A 24,276-nucleotide genomic window follows, 5' to 3' on the forward strand; every position below is an offset into this window, starting at 1 on the left:
TCATTCATCCCGTGTCGACTCCAATGACTCCAACGACACCAAAGTGGGAATCTGCTGATGCGTTTATCTCCGTGGAAACAGACAGCGAGATCGCCCGTCCATCGGCACCTAGGAGGTGCACATTGCCCGTCCAAGGTGGGCAGTGGGCAATTAGGGTTTTCGGGTTTTCGGGTTTTCGGATGCCTCCCCACAACGCCACAATGTCGCAGTTTAGCGGAAACTACTCTGGAAATCGTAAAGTTCCCGTACCAAGCTGTGCGGAATATTCCCGAGTTGTATTACGTAGTCCATATCATGATTAATAACTTATAGACTTATAGACTTATAGTGCTATAGTAACCAGTAAGCTAGGCCGTAGTAGACAGGCAGTTCTTAGATCAGCAGTCAGAATATGAGAGTTATGGTTTAGTATAACTTAGTAATACGTATCATGTATGTATGGAAGATCCGAACCCCTGATTCTACTATATCTCGACCAAGACAGGGGTAGGAAATTCTAAGAGACGATCTCCTAACTAGACCTAATTAGTTCGGGCTTCTAGGATTCCAAAGCGCCATTCGGTAACTTAGGGAAGTAACCGCACCGTATATCTAGTGGTGTTAGTGGGAATAGTAAGTAGAAATAGGAAGGTGTCGTAAGTGTCAGCGAAGGGGCTGTGCTCATTAACTTAGATAGGAAGTTGTGCTGTGATGTAGATCTTGTGATCAATTTATAGAGTAGCTCTAGTTTAGATATGAGCTTACGTATCCCTGAATCCCTAACCCATGGGCCATGTAACCCTTTCTGGCTAGGGTAGGCGGTCACTTATCAGCGTTATTATTGTTAAGCATTTAGCGACTAGACCCTTGCCAGATGCCGCCTGCGCCACCAACCCAAAATAGGTACATAGCAGTTCGTACACTCATGCGGAGTACATTCACTCGGAATAACTCCGTATCCATCGATTCCAACGACTCAAATGACTCCAAAGCGGGGATTGTCTGATGCTCTAGTGCTTATTCCTATTTTGGATCAGGAAGAAATTTGGTTTCCGCACAACACTCGATGAGACATTTTTGGAGTATCCAACGAAGTTGACGACGCTCCATTATCTCGCAGCCATGGAAGGCCTGCTGACAATACCCAGTCTGAGATTGCATTTAAGAGAGCCCTCATCCAACCCCTTCCAGCTAGGTTGTTGATTCTCACTCAAGATCATCTTACAGGCTTACCCTATTGAGTTATCAAAATGAAAAGCTCCTTGCTTTTGCTAGCCTTTGCCGGGTATGCTGCTTCGCAGTGTCCCTTTGCAGGGCTTTCGAGCAGCAGCGTTCCAGCGAGTCTGGCCTTGTACGGCAACGACACGGACGCTTACATGACGACCGACTGGGGTACTCCGATCCAAGACCAGCTGAGTCTGAAGGTCGGGCCCCGGGGTCCAACTGCCTTGGAGGACTTCATGTTCCGTCAAAAGCTTCAGCGCTTCGATCATGAGCGTGTAAGTTGATTAATGTTCATAACTCGACAACAGCAAGACTAACAATTATCAGGTTCCCGAACGTGTTGTGCATGCCAGAGGAGTAGGAGCGTATGGAACCTTCACTTCCTACGGCAATTGGTCCAACATCACCGCGGCCAATTTCCTCAGCGCTGAGGGGAAACAGACAGATACTTTTGTACGATTCTCCACGGTTCAAGGATTTAGGGGAAGTCCAGACACTGTCCGTGATATGCACGGATTTGCCACCAGGTTCTACACTGATGAAGGCAACTACGGTAAGCCAGCCCCTTCGCAGAGTTTCGACCCTCCGATATTAACAGGCTGAATGAAACAGATATCGTCGGAGTGACTGTGCCCACCTTCTTCATCCAGGATGCCAGTCAGTTCCCTGATCTGGTTCATGCGATCAAGCCCGAGCCTCAGACCGAGATGCCCCAGGGTGGAACCGCCCACACTACTGCCTATGACTTCTTCTCCTCGCAGCCTAGTACTCTCCACACCGTACTCTGGTTCATGGCTGGCCATGGCATCCCGCGTTCTTTCCGCCACGTAAATGGATATGCCGTGCACGCTTACCGCTTTGTGACCAACGCTGGCGACTCTGTCTACGTCCGAATGCAGTGGAGAAGTATGCAGGGCGTTGCTAGTATGGTTTGGGAAGAAGCCCAGGCGGCTGCTGGTAAGAACTTCGACTATCATCGTCAGGACCTGTACAATGCTATTGATCAGGGCCACTTCCCCGGATACGAGCTTGGTGTCCAGATTGTCCCGGAGTCTGACGCTTTGGCCTACGGCTTTGATATCTTGGACCCTACCAAGTACCTCTCGGAGGATGTCGTCCCTGTGACCTGGCTTGGAAAGATGGAGCTCAACCGCAATGTCGTCAACTACTTCGCCGAGACAGAGCAGATTGGCTTCCAGCCAGGCCATCTCGTTCGTGGCATCGACTTCTCCGAGGATCCTCTTCTCCAGGGTCGTATATACTCCTACCTTGACACCCAGCTCCAGCGCCATGGATCAGCCAACTTTGAGCAACTTCCCATCAACCGCCCTCGTCCAATTGTCCACAACAACAACCGTGATGGTTTCATGCAATCCACCATTCCCACAAACCAGTATGCGTATACCCCAAATACTCTGAATGGTGGCTCTCCAATGCAGGCCAACCAGACCATTGGGAATGGCTTTTTCACTTCCCCCGACCGTTTCTATAGCGGCAATCTTGTTCGCGAGCAAAGCCCAACCTTCAACGACCACTACACTCAGCCCCGTCTGTTCTGGAACTCCCTTGCCCCCGAGGAGCAGCAAATGGTTGTCAATGCACTCCGTTTCGAAGTTTCGCATGTCACCGAAGAGTCTGTGATCCAGAATGTTGTGACCCAGCTGAACATGATTGACAATGATCTCGCCTGCCGCGTTGGTGCAGCCCTGCATATTCCATGCCCTGCTCCCAACCCTACTTTCTACCACAACAACAAGACTGTCGGAGTCAGCGCCTTCCAACCCCTGTTCAATATTTCTGGCCTGCAGGTTGCTTTCCTTGCTTCCCAGGCCAACCCTGCTTCTCTTATCCAGGGTATGCAGCTCGCTGAGAGCCTGGCTCCCGCCCAGGTCGATGTCACCATCATCTCGGAGACCTTGCAGAATGCTAATGCGACCTACTCCGCTACGGATGGATCTCTCTACGACGCAGTCATTGTCGCCGATGGCGTTCAGAATCTGTTCTCCCCAAGCAGCTTTACCAAGCAGCCTAACAGCACCCCCGACATGCCCACAACTGTGTCTCCCTACTCGACTCTGTTCCCTGCTGGCCGTCCCCTCCAGATCCTGGTGGATGCATTCAAGTACGGGAAGACTGTGGGTGCTCTTGGCTCCGGTCATTCGGCCTTGGCAACGGCCGGAATCGCATCCAACGTCCCTGGTGTTTATCTTGCGCAAAGCATTAGCTCCTCTTTCATCTCGGACCTCCGAAGTGCATTGACTACCTTCAAGTGGCTGAACCGTTTCGCCCTGGACTCCAACTGAAGGTGCCAAACGGATGAACCAATGCTTCTATGATGTTATTTCCGATAACAACTAATTTGGAGCGCATCTAATACTACTTGAAGGAGGATGGTGTTCAGCAACCAGTTAATATTGAATTTGTAACTACTGGTTAGAACTACGTGAGCTGTGAATTTAGTGATAGATTGTCAATTTGAGGAGGCTTTTTAATCTTGGACCTGCTATAGCATGGTAGTAGTTTCGTGGAGGTTCCAGATTTCCTCACCCGCGGAGGGTAAATCCGAGGCCTATCCGGGTCAGCATATCTACGTGGCCTGGCATCTTTTAGGAATACACATTACACAATGGAGCAAGACATCGAGAGGTCAAGAAGGACTGCGGAGGATGCCGCAGATCCGGCCATCCGGGATCTTGTCATATGCAATACGTGGGGGCATATTAATAGCTTCGGCATCTTTCAGACGTACTATGCCGAAACCTACACCGTCCACCCTCGGATATCTCCTAGGTCGGTAGCGTTCAAACCTTCCTACTCTTCTTTATCGGGATCTTTTCTAGAAGAGCGACCGACGCTAGGCATTTTGAGTTCACTTGGATGATCGGCTCCACGGCTGAGGTTATTAGTATCTTCTTCACTTCACTCTATACCTAATATTAGTAGCTATTTATTCTTCGCGTAGGGGGTCTTCTAGGGCATCGCTGTGGTCTCATGTTCTGTCCCACTATGTCCCGAGGCTCTGAGACTGCCATGTACTGACCTCTAACTTAATAGGGTATAGTAGGCTATCTTAACCCACTACGACCAATGAGAGCGGTTGGTGGGCTTGGCACGGTTACCAAGCATTTCTCGACCCACAGCGGATCAAGTCTAGCGCAGGCTTCCCGAATCTCCTCGCTGACAAACGAAACGCTGTTAATTGGCAGCATTGCCGATACTCCTGTGGTTCTTGCAACGAGTTCGCGGGTCGCCCCGCGTGTTCTGGACTTTTCCATGAGTAATCCTAATTCCCTCGCCGTACTTGAAACGACCCATTTCCCCATTTTCTCCAATTCTTCCCCTCACCCCATTTTTCCGATTCTTTCCCCTCACCCTAACTTTGCGCTATTGATTGTCCTTCATTATCCTATTTCACTCTCCTTTGATCTCCTATATCCGTTAACCCTAAGTTTTGGTACCAACAACCGCTGGGCCGTCTCATGTCAAAACGTTAGCACCCCCGCTCCTCGACAGTCTTCCGCGGTTGATCAGCCACTGGGTTGCCTATCGGCCGAGGCCGCGAAACCACTTCCGAAACCCTAAGTTGCTCTATGGTACTTCATACCCGCATTTTACGGTCTATCGGTTGAGCAGGCTATCTTCAACTACTCTGTAGAATCTTCAAGTCTAGGAAGCCTGAACGTTTTATGATGTTGCAAGACTCTATTATTATGACTGATGCGAGGCAGTGGTGGTTTGATTCCATTGACAATTGACAGTGAAGGGGGCAGGGAGAAGGAAATAGTCTGGTAACTAGATATTTGGTACTCGTATAGTTCCCGTGGTACGAATTTGACAGATTTGGCAAAAGGCAGACGAACATGATATCTTCGTTTCTAACCACTTCGCTCTACGGAGTAGGTTGGAAAGATTAATCCTTATCTAGGATATGTAATATAGGCCCTCTAGACGAGCTGGATTATTCTGGTTGGGACCTGTTGTAATAGCTGGCAATAAATAAGTGAGTTAGGACAACCCGGACCTTGCGAAATCCATATCAATTGTACCACTTCTAATGATGGCTTCTCATCATTTGCAAGAACTCCCCGCAAAGACTCCAGTCGGTCTGACACTGAAGGAGCTTATGTCAGCGCGTATGCCATGTTATGTTGGTTGGAGAGATTGGGGTACTTGTAAGCCATCTAAATGGGACTAAAACATTAATCTTGTTCTTGCCTAACCACCTTTCTCCCACACTAGACGAACAGCCTGCGGAGTGCCCCCTCTGCTTTGAGCATTTGGATTCGACGTCTCCCTTCCGGCTACTACCATGCCAGCATGTCTTTCATTTGCCATGTATTGACACATGGCTTTGCCAAGGCGATGCCAGTTGTCCACTCTGCCGCCACGCCTTCTACTACATGAAAGACCAGACGACGGAGCCCATTCTGACAATTCCTTTATCAGCACAGGCCATGGACACCCTTCGAGGGAAATTAAAAACATGGTTTAAACTTTTGTGGAAGAAATATGGCCCGTTAAAGATGCATGTCGATTCACGCCTGCAAAGGCTTCTTCTATAAGGGAATTGGATATCGATCCAGCAGTCATTTGTGCTGTGAGATGAAGATCGAAGTATATCAGGTTACCAGTACATCTAGGGAAATCTTGTACAGCAGGCAACAAGAAATGTACGCGTGTAGACAAATTGTTCATTCAACTCCTCGACAAAGCACGCTACTACACCGTCCCTTGTCACTTACCGAATCCAATGTACAAGTACCGCTAGCATTATCCGAACGCAAGTCATTTGTAATAGACATGCCATTGCATCCATCATCAAGGATGCTGAAAAGCTCCATTCTCTGTGCGCTGCTTCTTAGGCCATTCTCCTTTTACAAACCATGGTAAATGAAAAGATAGATTCACAAAGGAGCTGTTACTCTCGTCTTACATCCCGCCTAGCAAATGCAATATGCCACACCCGGAAAGGTTCGAGCAGCGCAAATAACGCACTCGCCTTGCTTAGGTACCCATATGGAGCGGCATTTGAATCACGCGAGAAGTGTCTAGCTTCAATAAGGAGAATACAAGATCAACAAAGAAAAGAAGACGGTAAAGGGATACGATGGATTTGACAATAAGCAGCATCATGGAAAAGGTGAAAATGAACAAGTCCTAGACAAGTCATCTGATCTCGATCCTATAGGGGTGGGGTTAGCCTTATAGAACTAGGGACTTTCAGTATGGAAGAGGGGAGACGCGCGTGGGGGAAGAACATTAGACTGACTATGGACACCTTGGGGCATAGACAAGAGATTTCAGCGAGTCTTTACGTCCAAATTAGAATGGGGTTTGGCACTTTTTAAAACTTCGCTGACCAGGCCACTAAGGCATGTCATCTACTATTACAGAATTATACCATCAGTTATTCGCTGCCATTGATCGAGGTATAAACGATGCTCCTCTTAGATTCCGCCCCACCAGTCTCTCTCTAAGTCTCAGGCCTGGATACTTATCGCACACGCACATGCCACTGTGGATAGAGAGCGAATGAGCTACAGACATCTGGAAAGGGCGGCGGAATCAAGTGAAAATTTCTTGGAGAAGTTCGGTTAAGAGAGTGGTGTTAAGGGAGTGTATGTCTAAGGCTGATGAGTTAGTCTTTGGGGTCTTTTATCGTGCTCACAATAGTTATAAACTCAATGTGACTTCAGGTTATTCACGGGGTTATTGACATATGAACAGTTCGCAGCGAAAGCTGATATGGTCTTCGAAAGTACTCTCACTTCAATGCACCTTGTGCGACGTATATAACAGCGTTAATCCGGTATTGGATGAGATGTAAAAGCAACCATCGCTAGGTAATGCAATCTGCTTACAGTTCATTTGCACGGTTTGCGAGAAAGTGCTCCATAATTCATGCTGCGTACTGGATAGTTTCGCCCTACGCTTCACTATTTTGGTGATCCCGTACGCCATGATAGTAATTCGCGGGTCCCCAGACACACGATTGACTTAAGCTAATGCAAGCTGCTTACGTCCACCGAGGTTGGCCTACCTAAAATATCATGTTAAATATCTATTCATGCTCTAGACAATTACCTCCGTTCGAAGGTCTTCTGGCCACCGTGCAGCATCGTGTCCGTTCGTCCTTGTGCCGATATTGAAGCAAGGAGTGACCTGTTTATCAGGGAATGAAAGAACCGGGCGAAGGGCTTTGAAACGGCGGTCGACGGCACCCGAATAGCGAACTTCAAAGAAACGCGGCTGGAACAATTGGGCCGCATTATTTTTGAATAAAGTCTTCATAACCACAGGGATCATGACCGACATATTATCGTAATGGCGGAAGGATAGACGGTCATGTCTTTCCCAAACATCTTCCCACACTGCATCAGGGTAAACACCAACCGAGTTGACCAGCCACTGGGAATAGTAATTGAGAGAGGTCTGCCTAGTTAGTTCTACAATCGAAGAGCGCTAACTGATGGGGAGGTTCTTACGTCCATGTAGAATGATCCGCCCTTCTCTGCTCTTTCGATCAGAGCGTTCATAATGCCACAAACTCCTGCAACCCCAGTACTATAGAATAATTAAAAATTAGTAACCATGCTTGTATAGAAAGCAAAAAACCGACTTACCAGTAGTCTGAGTTTGGGAAGATAGGAGTGACTGGCGCTTCATGTCCGGTTGCTCGACCATATTCGTATGATACTCCACAGACCTGCGAAGATAGAATCAGTTAGCTGCAATCACACTATTTCTACAAATTGAGGTTAACATACTGCATCACTGATTTGCTGCCAGCCACTTCGATCCTTCCAAGGCCCTTGCCAGCCGTAGCAGTTCTCGCGAGCATAGATTAGGCCAACTGGTCGATCCCTGACAAGTTCAAGCACGGCCTCTCTACCGAATCCCAGCTTTTCCATCACACCTGGTCGGTAACCGTCCAGGACAACGTCTGCCTCTCGAATCAGGCTACGTACCTGTTCCTTTCCAATCTCAGTCTTGAGGTCAATGGAGCAGTTCCACTTACCCCAGTTAAGGTCCGCATGGAGAGCATGAAAATCCAAGACACCCGGGCCAGTGACTCTCATCACACTTGCTCCCCACTCAGCGAGCCCCTTTGATATCGAAGGTCCGGCAATAACGCGAGTAAGATCTACGACTTTCAAACCCGCCAGCGGGCGCTTAACACCAGTATCTGAAGTTTCCTGCCACCATGTGGGCTTTTGGGTCTCGTTGGCGATATGCGTCAATTCATAGAGCCCAGCATTGGCATTCGCTTTTCCGTGGTCGCTGGCCACGTATTCCTCGGTGGTCAGACAGATGGTTCCAGCTTGGCGATAAGTCTCATTCATCAGACTGTCGAGCTCATGAGAATTATGTTGCAAAACATGATTCTGGATCAACTGGGTTGCCTCTGCCATCGACGAAACTTGCAGATCCAGTGGAATGTCCAAGGCAGTCAAAGATGGATTGGCATTCATGCTTCCTGTGTTGCATTTGTTATTTCTATTTTCATTTTGGCTAGGATGTAGAGGTAGCATACCATGGACGTGGTAAAACCGGGAATCTTTCGTCTTGTAGATACTGGTAAGGGCCGCGCGGTGGAGAGATCCCTGGCCAAGGTCTACTCCTGGGCTTGGGAAAATTGACATCAATCGCTCGATTAGAGACAAATTCGTCTTGGAAGGCTTGCCTTCTTCATTGACAACATCAACAAGCAATGTTGACATGATAAAGAGGGAGGCATGATCGCTGCTCTCGGTGGAATATATCAGCGGGCAGGCTCCAAAAAAGCGTGAATGTCTCACTTACGTGTCGATTTCAATGTTCACTGGGCTCTGCTTGTGCTTAGCCCCCAAAAGGGCATTAAGCCAAATAGCTTCAAGACCTTTTAGGCACGAGATACTTTCAGCAAAGCGCCAGTTGATTGGTAAGTTGGGCTTTGAATTTCCGGAAAACTTTACAAAGCTTGCTAAAAGGTCGGCATTGGCAGGAAGATTTGAGGAAAGCACAGAGTTCTCCAAAATGCCCTTCCGAAGAAGGATTTCAGATCCAGATGGTACGGAGTAAGCTCTGATTGTCATTTTCGGCGGTGGTTGAAAATGAGGGGAAGGGTGGGGTGCAGGAGACAACCAGATATTCAAGCTATCCTGCTTGATCCGTATGATCACTAATAGATTAACGTTAATCTTCAAGATGTGCGATCCGATGATGTTCATACATTCCAGGAATTATTTTTTGATTCCCGGGAGCCCCCGTGCTCGCGGGATTCGTGTTACGGACCTACCAACACCAATCAGTTACGGGGCCGCAACTTACTGATGGGCCACCGACAGCCAACCGATCTATCTGTCATCAGGATCACGTCCAGTACCTTATACTCTGGCACCCCCAGGTATTCAAGAAAAAGAGAAACCGTGATCATGCTCAGTGAGCATGAGCATGATCCGCCCTGAGCGGACCCACCCGGCAGAGGATATCCTGTACATATGCCGTTCGACATATCGGATAACAGATGGCCACTTTCGGCCTGCCACTTGCCATTTCAGTGTAAACCACACATACCAAATGGAACGGCAACCACGTGATTATGCAGGTAGTAGATGGGTCAACAGTCAATGGGTAGATCTTGCCAAGGCCAATCTACCGTTCTACCATCTACTAATCTACTGAGGAAGGACTCAGGATATATAAGGACATTCATGTATCTAGTTTAGTTTAGAACTACTGTGACTCTTTACTTGATTATAACTTTACAACACTCACGAGTAGACCAATACTCCGGTATAGATCTGTTCGGCGCTCTACCTGGCATTGTTCCTCGATACCCTCAAAAGGACTTAGCCCGTATAAGGCCTGTTAGGCAACGGTACGGTTGAGAGACAGATCGTTGACGTTGGAAGCAGAGAAGCATAAGGCAAGTATAACCCGGGAAAACTTCTAACTTAACTGTGACCAGTTAGCAGCGCGTAACAGTACCCATGCGGCAAAGGGTAGCGTTCTTGACTCGCACACAGACACGCCCAAAGCTATCCGCGAAGAGTAAATAGAAGACAGACACTCAAAAGAAAAATCGCACTTAAGTAGAGCGAGCTGAGGCGTCACGGCTTTTTTTTATGGTTTCGCTATCGTCTAGCATATTTCCCTATTGGCTGTTTCCCTTAAACTTCTTACAGATCGGACTAGCTTAGCAGCCGATCGCAATTTTGATCGCTCGGATATATAATAGGTTAGTGGTTGTGATCCACTTTAGCTGAGATAGAGTTGATCTCTAGAAGGCCAATTTTCCGCCGAATACGTGCTTGGTTGATGATATTGGCACCGCTGCCAAGTATACAAGCTCGTCTTCAGTGGTCAGAAACAAATCGAAGAACTGCAAAAGTCTATGGTCCGGTGATATATAAACGCTTAGCAGCTATAATTTTACTCACTTCCAAAACGAAGCCTAGTTACAACTACAATTAGACTAAGACGTCGCGGTAGTACAGTCTCTGAGCCACCAGTTGTGGTACTCGGACGTGGGCAGGTAAAAAAGGGGGACCGGTGTTAAGACTTGAGCAACTACTACCACGGGAAACTTCCGCTGGACCATTAGCGTCTAGCTTAGTTTGATTATTTTCTCTAGCAGCCATTGAGATTAAGTGGCGCATTGCTCCGCTGAAGTGGTTCAGTCTATTTCGGAATTCCCGTATCGATCTTATCCACTTTAGGTTTGGCTTCCGATTGAGTATTTCCACATGCAGCACCAGCATTAGATTTCTCCTAGCCCCTCCGCTGACTTCTGCGTTCTCGTTCCAATATTAGAGGCATCCTAGGGTCTGTTTGATGTCAGAACGCCACTGCTTCCAAGTACTTAGCTGCTGTAGGATTTGAGTAGGCGAATGGTATCCACATGGCTTGAAAAGAGATTACCAATCGGGGGGTTTGGGGGGCGGGAGGAGCTTATTCTCGAATAGGTAGACATATCAGAGTTCAATAGCTAAGTCTAGCTCCCCGCTAGAGATAGATCAATTTTATTACCGAGAGCTACGTCCGATGCCGAGAATACTACCTGTGATGAACTTCCTACTTACTGTGGATAAAAGTGGAAGGGATCAGCACAGCAAACCAGACGGATCTTACAGACCTGTAGGGGTAAAACTTATGTAGATCTCTCGTATATAAGTTCCTACTATTGTCCTTCACGATGAAACCATATTCAGCAGAATCCTCATTATTTTGCTTACCTCGAAGCACATCTATTGTCTCTTCACGCTTTTTTCTTTACCTTATTTTATAAAGTACCCGACCCGTTGTACGTCTTGTTTTATCATCCACAAAGAAATTAATGTGCAAGATGTCGTGCTGACCAAGATTTGTGTCGAAAGCCGGTTTATCTCCCGCGATGAAGACTTTTGCCATCCTTGGCATCGCTTTTGGCTGCAGTTGCCACTGCGACCCCAGTGCCCGACCTCGAGGTCGACATGGGTGGGGTTAATGCGGATGTCAAGCGAAATGCTATACCCGACCTCGAGGTCGACATGGGTGGGGTTAATGCGGATGTCAAGCGAGATGTTATACCCGACCTTGACCTTGACCTCAAACAGGTGCCTGTAGCCAACCTCGTTGCTGCCCTGGTCGATAAACTCCCTATCGACGCCAAAGTCTCTGCTCTCCCCGACGGCCTTTGACCTGAGCCAAGTCAATATCAACGATCTCCTGACCTGCGTGACCAACAACCTCCCTGTGTCCGCCGGCGTTTCTGCTCTGAGCTCGTGAAAAGTGATGGGATGTTGCGTTTGTTGAAAGACGTAATATACAAGGGTTATAGGGTGGGGTTAAGTACCTGGCTATATAGAGGTGGCAGAGAATGGAAAATAATCGGACTGGAGTACTTATTGAATACACACACCCGGCGTACCCACTGTTCTCCATAATATCACGCCGCCGAGTTGCCACAGTACTGTAGATAATATGTGAAGGCTCATCGTGGGACAAATCAGACATTGGCAAAATGTGGCAGAACGTGCCCTGAATTTTCCCTTGGCCTCGTGTAGTAGTTAGGCCTGATCTACAGTAGACCGCAATTCACCTTTCCTTAGTAAATTTATAAAGTTGGATAGCATCAGCATAGAGGTGGTGCTAGGCTACCAACCTCATGAAGTCCTCGATCGCTCTTGCTGGGAATACTTCCACCCCCCGGAACTGCCTTTTGCCCGGTCGACCCATGGTCGCGGCGTGCGGTTGGACAAGGTTGCAGTCTTGAATTATTGTTCGATCCGGCATAAGAATGGTTCCTGGGTTGGGTGCGAGTGTGTCTACTGTAGTGTACGATGTGTTGATCGCAAGTACCACTGTCTGCGGCCGAGGACATGGAAGTCAGAGTAACTCTTTCTTTTGTGCTTCGACAGAGAGCTTCTTTAGGGGACTTGCCTTTTGCTATTTGTTTCACTTGCCCTACTTCCCTCTTGCAAGGCGCGCCTAGCCCACTGTCTCCTTATTGTCCCACTAATATACACTTCAACTATACAGGGCACGCTGTTGATGCGCCCATCGTCCGCCAGCTCTTCAATTCCTCTCCAAATGATCCCCGCTACCACATGCTTACCTGGATCTCCAATAAATTCTCTCAGCGTCTGACCGAGCCTCTCCACGAGCCCCGCGCAACCATGTTCGTGAACCGCTTCACGCGAACTGCAACGATCATGTACGCTACAAGGGGAGTATCGGAGATCCTAGGCATCAGTCCAAACACGCTTATCTCCCAGAGCTTCTATTACTGTATGCAAGAAGAATGCCTGGGAGGTGCAGTCAGGTGTCTCGAAGGTGCGAAGAGGAACGATTCCATCGCTTACCTGCGATTCTGGTTCCGGAATCCTCTACATGACGTGCATGGGTCTGGTCTTGGATTGGATGCGGCCCCGAGTCTACCACCGATCGAGCTGGAAGCCGTCGTTTCTTGTACCTCAGACGGTCTCGTCGTCATCTTGCGCCGAGCCCGTGCCCCCATCCCTACTACCCCCGCTGTCCCTGCAATCTCCGAGCCAGCTCCGGTCTAAACCAATGGTATCTTTGCGGCGCCGTGGGCCACCGAGCCAGTGTTTTCCTATGGGACACCATCCTATACCCCCTCGCATCCAGCCATCCTGCGGCCTTCTCGTCCAGAGACCGGCACCTTGTGCCGAGATGGACCTGCACCTGGTTCACCAGCTCATGGAACTCCTCTTCCGGAACAGAAGACTACTCTATGCCGCGACGGCATGGAATCCAGCTCTGGTAGCGCATCGGATTCCGAGTATGGTTCGGATCTCTGAACAGGAAGTGTCTGGATGCCCAGGAGAAACCGGTCCTCACTCGTACCGTCTTATGAACACCATCCGCGACGTGGCTGTCTTCGCGTGGGGAATTGTGGCATCAACCCAGTACAAATGCGGAACCCCAACTGGTGATGCTCGGCCAGACGATGAGATGGATCTTGATGATTCACGCTAGTATACGATTTTCGCAGACACGACGTGGGAGTTAATTAGATGATGATTCGCGTTTTGTATGAAATACTTTATTCTCCCTTGTACGTCCCCAGCATTATGCATTGTATGTTTTCAGGCAATGGAAAGAGCCAGCTTCTCTATCTCATACAACCTTCACATATCTATTCATGGGACCACTCAGGCTTCTTCTTCTCAGCAAAGGCGGTCATCCCTAAAATGAAAGCACGATTAGCAAACCTAGCTCAAACTCACCCAAAGGCCAACTCACCAATCTTCTGATCCTTGCTCCCAAACAACGCATGGAAAAGCCTCCTCTCATACTCAACCCCCTCCTTAAGAGGCAACTCCTGACTCTTGTTTACAACCTCCTTCCCAGCAACAACCGCAACACGACTATAACCAGCAATAGTCTCGGCTGTCTTAACAGCCTCCTCAAGCAACTCCTCCTTCCCACCCTCAACAACCTTAGCAGCGACACCCCACTCGCCAGCCTCCTTACCACTAAAGTTCTTTCCAGTCAATATAAGCTCCATAGCCTTACTCTTGCCAACGGCACGGGTCAAGCGCTGCGAACCGCCTGCGCCGGGGATCGTGCCGAGCTTGATCTCGGGCTGGCCGAATGTTGCTTTTTCGGTGCAGTAGAGGATGTCGCACATCAGTGCGAGCTCGCATCCACCGCCTAGGGCGTAGCCGGAGACGGCGGCGATGACGGGTTTGCGGATTGTGTTTGCGAGGTGGGACCAAGGGGCGATGAAGTTGTCATTGTAGGCGGCCGCGAAGCTTAGGGGGGCCATTTCTTTGATGTCCGCGCCGGCTGTGTGGTGTTAGTATTAGCTGAGGATTGTGAATTGAACGGGGATTGGATGGGATTGAGGCATGGTTGGTTGGATATAGACGCACCAGCAAAGGCTTTTTCACTTCCTGTGATGATAATTGCGCCAATGCTTTTATCATTGTCATAGTTGCTTAGAGCTTCGTTGAGCTCCTTGAAGAGTGGTGTGCAGAGGGCGTTGAGGGCCTTAGGGCGATTCAAGGTGACTGCAGTACGTGGTCAGCATTGATGTTGTGGGTGCTTTGTTTCCATTGGTTACATACTCAGACCAACACCGGGCTTAGGGGTCGAGGTGAGGATGTGCTCATAGCTACCGGCAGCTGAAGAATAACCCCGGACTCGAGCTAGATACGAGGTCAAAGGGACAGCTGTCTTGGAGGTAGCCAAGCGGGTGCATTGACGTGCAAACATTGTGTCTGATTATGATATGCAAGTGCTTAAAAAGTTGAAAAAATATTGGATTGACGATGAAAGGGTGAAGGAGTACTGAGCATAACATCATAGATCCTCCGTTTCCCCGCGACTAAACGCCGAAGTTAACCGTCCCGAGGTTCACGTGTAGTGAGTGTGACTAAGCTAAGGCAGTCCATTGCCGCCACTATGTCAAAACAGATTCTGCCGGCAGCATATTAGTAAATATTATAGGTTAACCATATAGAGGTGATTATATGAAGGCGGTATAAAAGCAGGCGGTGAAAACATTATATAGGGGGAAACTTGTGACTAAGCTGACCCAAAGCAGCTAGTACGAAACCACTGCATAGCCACCCATCACGTGCTCCTAAGTGGCTGGTGAGTCATCTCAAGCCTGATTGGTCAGTTAGCAGTGGACACTTTTCTCCTCCTGAGCCTGTGCCTTTCTCGTCCGGAATGTCTGGTTTCAGCTTATCTTAATATCATTTCCTTTGCTTTTTCCCTTCTCTCTTTCTCTTTGGTGGCCTTGACTTGTGTACTACCCGCCCTCTCCCCTTCACCATGGATGTTCCTGAGCCCGACCAGTCGCCTTTCACGGCCATGACCGCGCACACCTCTAGATTGACCCGGGTGAGTGTCTCATGAGGGCAGAGACATTGCGCAATGCCCTCGAGTCCTTCATTCCTCGAACCTGCTGGAACAGTCGGAGGGAGCAGCATGCTAATCTATGCTTTTCGCATTAGCAATACCAAGCCTACCTCGATGCCTCGACCCCGTACACAACCTACCGCTGGGTAGGCTCCGGTGTGCTCCTGTTCTTCTTCTTCCTGCGCATTGTCTTCGCGCAGGGCTGGTACATTGGTATGGACCCCCCCAATTCTTTGGGCGATTGCGAAGCGCAATACTGCCCCCGGAAAAGACAATGCGAGATAGCGTCCAATGGAATCGCCGGGAACCTTGGCATAAACAAACCGCTAACATGATTATCTTGCGCCACAGTCGCCTACACACTCGGCATCTACCTTCTGAATCTCTTCCTCGCCTTCCTGACTCCCAAATTCGATCCTTCCCTCACCCAGGACGAGGGCCTCGAGGACGGTGACGCGGGGTCCCCCAGCCTCCCCACCAAGAAGGACGAGGAGTTCCGGCCTTTCATCCGCCGCCTACCAGAGTTCAAGTTCTGGCACTCGGCCACCCAGGCCATCACCATCGGCTTTGTCTGCTCCTGGTTCTCCATCTTCGATATCCCCGTCTTCTGGCCCGTGCTGGTTGTTTACTGGATCATCCTGTTTGTGCTGACGAGTATGTTCCTCGGTCTAGCGTGGCCTTCCCTCATTGCCTTTCTTGGATATCGTTCTAATTATTCTGCGCAGTGCGACGACAAATCCAGCACATGATCAAGTACCGCTACGTGCCCTTCTCCTTCGGCAAGACGCGGTACGGCCGTTCATAAGATCTTTGACTTTCTTAATTCCCCTGCTGTCTCTGTCTCTATATCCACGATTGTCCTATGAGTATTGTGTATTGTATGCGAGTTTTGACTTGGTGGGACTGACAGACACGATATGAAATGAGGTGAAGCATTGGACGGGCTCATGGCGATCCATTTTATGAATTTCTCCAGTCTTTGTTTTTATAATCACTGCTTTGCTTAGACGGTTGCCATTTGGACCGGATTCTTCACTTGTGAAAATATGATTAGATTTGAAGTCATGACTCAACTTCCATTTATCCTTTTGACAGCCTTTCTGGCTTATAGTGCATACAACAGGTGTCATAAATGTGTATACAGTGCCATGAATTATTGAATAGTCTCTACATGAATGCCTTGAAGCGAGTATGCCGTTTTATCCATTGTTTTCGTCCTAATTTGGCCTCCTTTTTCACCTCTTTCCCTCATTTTCAAATTGCCCCGGGTTAATCATGTCGATTGTATAAAGCTGGGGTGTGAAAGGACTTATAGCCTATGGCTGTACTATGTTCTTGGAGATTACCCTGCAAGGTACTTGTGTATTTGATTTTCATAAGGAGGTAGCCTGAGACAAGTACCTAATCGGCTGAGCGGATTTGCGGTCATTTGCTACTACGATCCAATTTGAGAAAATTAAACGTTTGACTGAAGCCCAAGTCCAAATCCAAGTTTCCAATATTCTCAATCTGATTATCTTGACGACTTCTCCACTGCAAATTTCCTATCACCGTTCCCTCACTCAAACTCTCAGGGAACGCTATCACTATCAAACCATGGAAACACATTCACAATCGCACTCCCACACGGATGACAGCTCAAGCATGGATCAAAACATCAACATGAACATGGCATCAACCTTCTCAGCCTCAACAAAAGTCACAATCCTCTTCACAGGCTGGACAACCTCCACACCAACCCGATACATCCTCACACTAATCCTCCTCTTCCTTCTCGCAGTCCTAAACCGTTTCCTCGGTGCACTCAAGTTCCAACTCGAGCAGTCGTGGACCCACCACAATCCCGTCCCGCCAGCTTTGAAGCTTACAGCCATACATTCACGACGAGACGTCCAAAAAGCAAAGCTCAGTCCTCTTCCCATTTACATGCGCGTCCACGGGGGCGAGGACGAGACTATTGAGGAGACACTTCCGGTTGCTTACGACGATGATGAAAGGGGACGCTCGAGCACTCCTCTACTTGAACGAGGTACTCCGCTGAGGAAGTGGTCTTGCAGGGTTCGTCTTCCATCTTGGGAGGCTGGTGGAAGATGGTCTCTTCGGAAGGATGGAGTGCGGGGATTGCTGGAATTGGCTAGAGCTTTGATTGGATATCTCCTGTAAGATTTCGTTCACTTCCGTGGCTACTTGCATATGTTGTGGTTGTTGAAATGCTCTACTAATTGTCGGTTCTTTGAACAGCATGCTAGCGGTTATGAGCTTCAACACTGGGGTCTTCATTGCTATCTTGCTTGGGGTTCTATGCGGGGAGCTACTGCTTGGGAGATTCTCTCGTGGTATGGCTGGTTGGCAGGAGGGAGCTTGTCATGCTGTTTGAGCTTGTCATGGGTTCTGTGCAACCCTATCTGGTATTCTCGTATTGCATGGTTCGCAAGCACCCACCCGGGAACTTTTATGGTTAAATAAATTTGTTCTCAGGCATATTTCCATCTTTGTATTGTGGTGATGTGCTGACAAGAAGATGAACGAAGTTATGACAAAGGAAGAAATACAAATACGACGAATAGAGCTTAACACGTCAGAGAACCTTATTATTTTCACTTTTTTGCCTTCTAGTTGCACATGGTATCATGTTTGTCTAGTGTGTGAGAGAGAATAGCCATATACACTGAGTGAAAAAGGGCTCAAAATGGTTCAAATGCCGTCTGAGCTACAGTCCACATAGCCAGATTAGATATGTGATTACATTTTACGAAAAGAATTATGTACTAGTAATAGGTCGAAAGAGACAAAAATCAAGGATCTCATTTCAATCGAAGAGACCTTGCAAATACAGTAGAGTCTACTAGGCACTGAAATAGCTGGCCATGTGTCTAGTATGTATCTACTTTTGGAAATGCAGCATTGAAAAAGGTGCACCGAAAGATATAAAAACGGAGAGGATAAAGTAGAACGAGGAGAGAGGGGGTTTTTATATCGTTTACGGCATGCCCGGAGAAGCAAGTGCTGCCGATGAAATGCTGGGGTTAGAAGAAGTGCACGTCTGGGGCCTACTATCCGTCCTACCTGGCCAAACTTCGACTATGAAAACACCCACCGCACCGGCCCGCGCTTTGCCGACTTATAGAGTACATATGTGGCAATTACATTGATCAACTCCGGGGATCAGTGCTCTGGTGAAACTATATATGCAGCTATATAGACAGGATAATGTCTGCCGGGTGGGGCCTTTCCTATCTGGGCTGCCGCCGCTTTATGAGGGTGCTCAGGCTCAGGATCAGTGAGTAGATGTCAGCACGGCTTCAGCCCGCGGCTTGGTTAGGTAAAGCAACACGTGATAGCTTCTGCCTGAGGTGTAACAAACGGCCCGGCTCACCGACCCGACAATCTACCGTTATCTACCCCCAGACTCCAGCTGTCAATATCCAGAATCCGCATGGTTGCGCCCCTACTCCCGTCAGCTTCTTGTTATAGCTCGATCACGCCGGCGTCCCTGGGAATTCCTGTTACCTGCTATCCTATTCCCAGTAGCCTGCTGAAATCCATCAAGTTCTACTCAAGCCACTGACTGCCTCCAGGAACCGCCCAGCAGTGTCAAGGCAGGGATCTAATACTATTGGAGTAATTAAAGGTTTAGGTAGAGCGCACACTGCATGAACCGGTGGAGAAGACTTCCCAGAAACGACATCTCGATTTGGCTGATAGAGTCCACCTGTCTCGTGTCGAAAATGGCACTGTAATTATCGATGGCAAGTAATCCAGCAAATTTTGAAAGGTCAGGATATTATCGCTGAATTATGAGCTCTCCGCATTACATGACAGCTCAGTACCTGCAATCATTGAGGCGGACAGGTTGTGCGGGGTAGTAAACCTTCACTCGTTCCTCGTTTCAGGGCAAACGAAGTCATACATCCATCCATCCGTCCATCCGTCTGTAAGGCGAAGACAACAAGAATCTCTGCCCCGATACTATATCTCCAGAATTTATCGTATCCGCACACGGTCTTTCATTCCGCATTGATTCCAACCTAGCAATACACGCATCGGTCGCCATCCTAGAAATGTCTACACCCCAGTTCAAGCTGATCTTCCGCGTGCCACCATCCCACCTGACGTTGTGCAAAGAGGCCGTGTTCTCCGCTGGCGCTGGAAAATATCCGGGCGGCCGCTACTCCGAGGTCAGCTTTGAGACTCTCGGCATCGATCAGTTCCGGCCCAGTGCGAACTCCACCCCCTATATCGGCCAGCCAGGTGTATTGGTGCAGGTTGAGGAGTACCAGGTTGAGACACTTTGCGTCGGTGTGGGGGTTATGCGAGAGGCTGTGAAGGCGCTACGAAAGGCGCATCCTTACGAACAGGTTGTTGTTGAGGTGATTCAGCTGGTGCATATCGAGGATCTCGATCGTGGGTAAAGGTAGGATTAGGTTTATTTTAATGGGATCTGCAATCGGTGCTGACGGGTTTACCATAGGATTGGAAGATGGGTTTGATGTGCCTTAGGTCGCAGTTACATGGATCTTTGGGGACTTTAGGTGCCGGGAAGGTGACAGAAATGGTTTCGTCGAAGGAAATACGGACAGAAGTATCGAGAATAAATACATGGTCTATGCAGCTATGTGGCATGTATCGACAAATAAAGGCAACTTGACCCTAATATGTCAGCCGTCTGTCTCAGGGCCTGGCTTCTACCCCGTAAACTAGGTTCAACAATCCCTATCCAAGACCAAACTATTTATATCCTACATAGTATAGTAGATGGTTCGTTCACTAGATCCTAGCTAATTATTTTCCACTTCCCGTTAGAGTCTAAGTGGAAGAAGAGCCTTGGCCTTATAGCGTGCTGAGATACATCGAAAAGTAGTGACTGATTAGGTCTTTCCCTATAGATATAGATTAAGGTATTGCCACATATTAGGGTAACGGGATACAAGGGCTAGTAAGTCACGGAAATTATCTATTCATTTTTTCGCCCCTTAAAATCATCGTAGGTATTTTTTATCTTCTGTTTAGTTCCTCTTTGCCTAGTGTCAGATCGCAACTGCTCCGCATTGCTGAACAATGAGTGTGAGAAAAGAAACCTAGTCAAATTCACTTCGTGGCTGTGTCCCCGCTTAGGTCCAAGCCTAGTCTGATAGGGGGTATCCAGATCGAATTTTTATGTACCCTAAGAAGAGTCGCCTTTCAATTTCAACACCTTCGCGTTCTGCCAATATAGAAGATACGGTATCGGCCGTTTCAGATAATCTTCCCGTTATGTTGATACATTGCACCAGCTCTCATTTCCGATATAAGTTGCCCACGGAGGCGATTCCCGTCTTCAATAAAAAAAAGTTCAACAAAGATATGGTGAGCAAAGATAGGTCAGCAACGCAGCGATGGTAAAACAGTGCACGTTTAAGAGATTAACAATTGCTCACAACAGACGGTAAATGGTGAAGGGTGAACGGTTAACTGCAAATGGTCGACAAACAGTCAGCAATAAATGGTAAGCAGCAGACGGTTAAGAACAAGTTGAAAACAAGTTAAACTGCAAACAAACGCACTAAGGATTCCTGGGGTCAATAACCGAAAAGCACCCCGTTTGCGAATCAGTTGATGGTCGGTCGTGGAAACCTCCAGCCCCCGGGATTTTGGCCTATAATAAAAGGGTCAAAAACGTGCACAGCACCATCTCATGCTTTGCCACTCCAATTTGTGCAAAGCTAGCATATCGTTGATATTCCTTGATTAGTATTCCCCGGAGCCCAATTCATGAGGGGTGTTTAAATCGATATCTAATCGGCGGATGACAAGTGGGGGGATGTTAAGTGGATCCATTCCTGAACTCAATTCCACACATCTTTTACACCGGCTGTCCAGGGTAGCAATTGGCCGGGCGGTGGGATCAAAATAATCCAGTTACACACTGCTGTGTTGACCAATATTGTTTTTGCCCACCATCACCGATCAGAACCAAATATCTTTAGTCTCATGGTAGCTAGCTCTATATGGCAAGTGGAGATAGGGGAAATTACAACCTTTTGAAATGACCTCTGTACTCCGAACTCTGTAGATAATACCTGTTGATAGCGAACACTACGGGGTAATGAACATAGATAAACATGGTCTGCATGATAAGGATGTGACGAGGATTGGCCAATCAAAGCGCCCTGCTTATGACTGGTAGCTCTGTGGTGAGAATAAAGGCATCAGCTGGTCAGATAAGCGGGGTCATCGGCATTTGAGCGCACATTATCATTTGTTGTCACAATCCTTTATCTTTCGATCCATATAGAGTACACACGCAGCATTGTAAATACGGACGCCACAAATCCGCACTACCCTCCGATCACTTTCTCAACAGCCCTTCCTTCGAGAAAGGTGTTTGGAACGCGTGATAGCTAAGCTCCATGAGGTCAGGCTCGTTTCCCATCCTTTCCTGCCCTAATCTTGTTCCTCAAATCCTGTGATATATATGTATATATTGCACCTACCGATATATAGGTTCCATTCCCGATCAACACATCCCTGTACACGACGCTTCTGCAAGTCACATCCACATTGACACCATCACCCGTCATGGCATCCGAAGAGAATAAGGAAATATTCGAGAAGAGCCCCGCTGTAGGCTCCTCCGACAATGAGATTTTCGAGACCGGTCACGTGGGCAACATCAGACGACGCCTGCCTGGCTTCAGCTGGGAAGTTCGTCAGGAGGAGAGCAGCTTCGCTGCCACGCCCAGAGCCTCTAATGCCGACTTCGACCCAATTCCCCCGTCGAAACGCACCTGGAATTGGGGCGCGTATGTCGCCTACTGGATGGCCGATGCCTGGGCCGTCTCCAACTGGGAAGTGGCTTCTTCCATGATTGCAGTCGGCCTCGACTGGAGGATGGCTATTGGTGCTTGTGTCCTTGGCAACACCATCATGGGTCTCGTCATCACGTCCAATGGCAGGATCGGTGCCATTCTTCATACCCCGTTCCCCGTCCTCGTGCGAATGCCATTTGGTTACTACTTCAGCTACTTTGTTGTCCTATCCCGTTGTGTCCTCGCCATTGTCTGGCTTGGTGTCCAAACAACCACAGGTGGTCAATGCATGGCTGTCTTGCTCACAGCCATCTGGCCAAGTTTCGCCAACATTCCCAATCATATTCCTGAAGATGAGGGCATAACGACGTCGGGAATGGTTGCATTTTTGCTCTATTTCCTCCTCCAGCTGCCCTTCCTGTGCATACCATATACCAAGGTACTATCTATGCAGCCAACAACCTCCCCCCCTCCCCCCCCCAAAAAGCCAACAAAAAGAGCCAAATTTGCTTACGCGGAACCTTCCCCCGTTCACTCGCCTGATGGACTTTTACTAATACTGCCAAGATTCAATACTTCTTTGCCTTCAAGTCAGTCATCGCGCCGATTATCTTCTTGGCTGTTTTCGGAGACACGCTGCACAAGGCTGGTGGTACCATCAGCAAGAGTACGGTCATCACTGAAGGACCTACCGTGAGCGGCTCAGCCCTCGCCTGGGCCTTTTTCGGAAGTCAGTCACTTCTCGTTGCCATCGTAGTACCCCTAATGACTTTGCTGACCTGTGCCTTTCTCATAGATCTCAATGGAGTTTTGGGTAACTACGCCACCTTGGGTTTAAACATTGCCGACTTCTCGAGATATGCCGATAAGCCCAGCGCACAGAACATCCAAGCTATCGTTATCCCGTGCATCTTCAGTATGTACACTACCTGACGTACCCACATCCATTTTCTCTAGTTCTCTAACAAATTGGGCGTCTAGCAATTGTTGGCCTGCTAGGCATCTTCACCGCCGCTGCTGCTCAGACAGCATATGGTAAAGTTATGTGGAATCCGATTGAAATTATCAGCTTGTGGATGGAGTCCGGTTCCAGCGTTGGACGTGCTGCTGCTGCATTCGGCGCCATCGGCTTGATCATCGTCACTCTCGGTATCAACATTTCCGCAAACTCCATTAGTGCCGCCAATGACCTCATGGCATTCGCCCCCAAATATATCGACATTCGCCGAGGCCAACTGCTCGCTGCCTTTATTGGTAGCTGGGCCTTTGTCCCGTGGAAGATTCTCGCATCAGCCGCGACATTTCTTGCTTTCCTAGGAGGCTACACCATCTTCCTTGGTCCCATGACATCCATTCTCATGTGCGACTACTTCATTGTCAGACGCGGTAACGTTTCTGTGCCTGACATGTACAACTTTCACGGCATATACCGATACTCTCCAAAATTTGCTACCAACTGGCGCGCCGTCGCTGCTTTCTTCATTGGCTGCGCTCCCCCCCTGCCTGGTTTTGTCAACAACATTGTTGACTCTGGAGGAGACATAACCACTGTCTCTATCGGCGGCCGACATCTGTAGGTCACTTTTCTTTAACTCCGCACGATGTGCTCTGGGAGGGGGCTTGAGAAACTGTACTCAAACTGAACCCACGCTGATTTATTTCTGTACAGTTTCGCCATCGGGTACATCTATTCGTTTATTGCCGCTGGCGTCTTCTACTGGGGGTTTAACCAATTCTTCCCGCATACAGAATCCCAGATGGACCACCCCGAAACGGGTGAGGAAATCATTGCAGAGCAAGATGCCAAGAATATTGAAAAACGTCGTGCGGAATTGGCTGGACAGAAGTCAAACATTATCCATCGGGCCTTTCAGGTGTAGGGCTTTTGTAGATACATGATTTTGTTCCACTATCGTTGTTCCAAACTTCC

At 48.5% G+C, this 24,276-nt stretch overlaps 10 protein-coding genes across 10 annotated transcripts; 8 read left to right on the top strand and 2 right to left on the bottom strand.

Moving 5' to 3' along the window:
* Positions 1–1,229: 1,229 nt before the first annotated feature.
* PENARI_c007G01105 (uncharacterized protein) lies at positions 1,230–3,506 on the top strand (the record flags this gene model as incomplete). The annotated part of the gene is made up of 3 exons (XM_022630729.1): positions 1,230–1,478; positions 1,531–1,756; positions 1,816–3,506. 3 exons carry the CDS (start codon positions 1,230–1,232, stop codon positions 3,504–3,506), a joined length of 2,166 nt encoding a protein of 721 aa, XP_022489006.1.
* A 3,769-nt stretch (positions 3,507–7,275) lies between these two features.
* Positions 7,276–9,278, bottom strand: PENARI_c007G04382 (uncharacterized protein; the record flags this gene model as incomplete). The annotated part of the gene is made up of 6 exons (XM_022630886.1): positions 7,276–7,635; positions 7,689–7,767; positions 7,827–7,909; positions 7,971–8,680; positions 8,738–8,949; positions 9,007–9,278. The coding sequence occupies 6 exons, from the start codon at positions 9,276–9,278 to the stop codon at positions 7,276–7,278; spliced, it is 1,716 nt and encodes a 571-aa protein (XP_022489288.1).
* A 2,252-nt stretch (positions 9,279–11,530) lies between these two features.
* PENARI_c007G06130 (uncharacterized protein) lies at positions 11,531–11,864 on the top strand (the record flags this gene model as incomplete). Its single annotated transcript, XM_022630970.1, has 2 exons — positions 11,531–11,535; positions 11,585–11,864. The coding sequence occupies 2 exons, from the start codon at positions 11,531–11,533 to the stop codon at positions 11,862–11,864; spliced, it is 285 nt and encodes a 94-aa protein (XP_022488987.1).
* A 599-nt stretch (positions 11,865–12,463) lies between these two features.
* On the top strand, positions 12,464–13,232 carry PENARI_c007G11511 (uncharacterized protein; the record flags this gene model as incomplete). Its single annotated transcript, XM_022631218.1, has 2 exons — positions 12,464–12,485; positions 12,706–13,232. The coding sequence occupies 2 exons, from the start codon at positions 12,464–12,466 to the stop codon at positions 13,230–13,232; spliced, it is 549 nt and encodes a 182-aa protein (XP_022489309.1).
* A 127-nt stretch (positions 13,233–13,359) lies between these two features.
* Positions 13,360–13,665, top strand: PENARI_c007G04692 (uncharacterized protein; the record flags this gene model as incomplete). The annotated part of the gene is made up of 1 exon (XM_022630905.1): positions 13,360–13,665. The coding sequence occupies one exon, from the start codon at positions 13,360–13,362 to the stop codon at positions 13,663–13,665; it is 306 nt and encodes a 101-aa protein (XP_022488903.1).
* Positions 13,666–13,825: 160 nt separating this feature from the next.
* echA (enoyl-CoA hydratase echA) lies at positions 13,826–14,907 on the bottom strand (the record flags this gene model as incomplete). Its single annotated transcript, XM_022630843.1, has 4 exons — positions 13,826–13,875; positions 13,933–14,478; positions 14,565–14,702; positions 14,760–14,907. The coding sequence occupies 4 exons, from the start codon at positions 14,905–14,907 to the stop codon at positions 13,826–13,828; spliced, it is 882 nt and encodes a 293-aa protein (XP_022489002.1).
* Positions 14,908–15,471: 564 nt separating this feature from the next.
* PENARI_c007G10092 (Rer1 family protein) lies at positions 15,472–16,363 on the top strand (the record flags this gene model as incomplete). Its single annotated transcript, XM_022631151.1, has 4 exons — positions 15,472–15,540; positions 15,654–15,771; positions 15,910–16,212; positions 16,284–16,363. 4 exons carry the CDS (start codon positions 15,472–15,474, stop codon positions 16,361–16,363), a joined length of 570 nt encoding a protein of 189 aa, XP_022489173.1.
* A 791-nt stretch (positions 16,364–17,154) lies between these two features.
* On the top strand, positions 17,155–17,721 carry PENARI_c007G10377 (uncharacterized protein; the record flags this gene model as incomplete). Its single annotated transcript, XM_022631169.1, has 1 exon — positions 17,155–17,721. One exon carries the CDS (start codon positions 17,155–17,157, stop codon positions 17,719–17,721), a length of 567 nt encoding a protein of 188 aa, XP_022489377.1.
* A 1,898-nt stretch (positions 17,722–19,619) lies between these two features.
* PENARI_c007G03989 (uncharacterized protein) lies at positions 19,620–20,058 on the top strand (the record flags this gene model as incomplete). The annotated part of the gene is made up of 2 exons (XM_022630864.1): positions 19,620–19,962; positions 20,030–20,058. 2 exons carry the CDS (start codon positions 19,620–19,622, stop codon positions 20,056–20,058), a joined length of 372 nt encoding a protein of 123 aa, XP_022489123.1.
* Positions 20,059–22,116: 2,058 nt separating this feature from the next.
* Positions 22,117–24,226, top strand: PENARI_c007G02753 (nucleobase cation symporter-1 family protein; the record flags this gene model as incomplete). The annotated part of the gene is made up of 5 exons (XM_022630809.1): positions 22,117–22,785; positions 22,914–23,076; positions 23,143–23,262; positions 23,328–23,919; positions 24,016–24,226. 5 exons carry the CDS (start codon positions 22,117–22,119, stop codon positions 24,224–24,226), a joined length of 1,755 nt encoding a protein of 584 aa, XP_022489162.1.
* Positions 24,227–24,276: the final 50 nt, after the last annotated feature.

Source organism: Penicillium arizonense, assembly GCF_001773325.1.
Source record: "Penicillium arizonense strain CBS 141311 chromosome Unknown PENARI_contig007, whole genome shotgun sequence".
Taxonomy (NCBI): Eukaryota; Fungi; Ascomycota; class Eurotiomycetes; order Eurotiales; family Aspergillaceae; genus Penicillium; species Penicillium arizonense.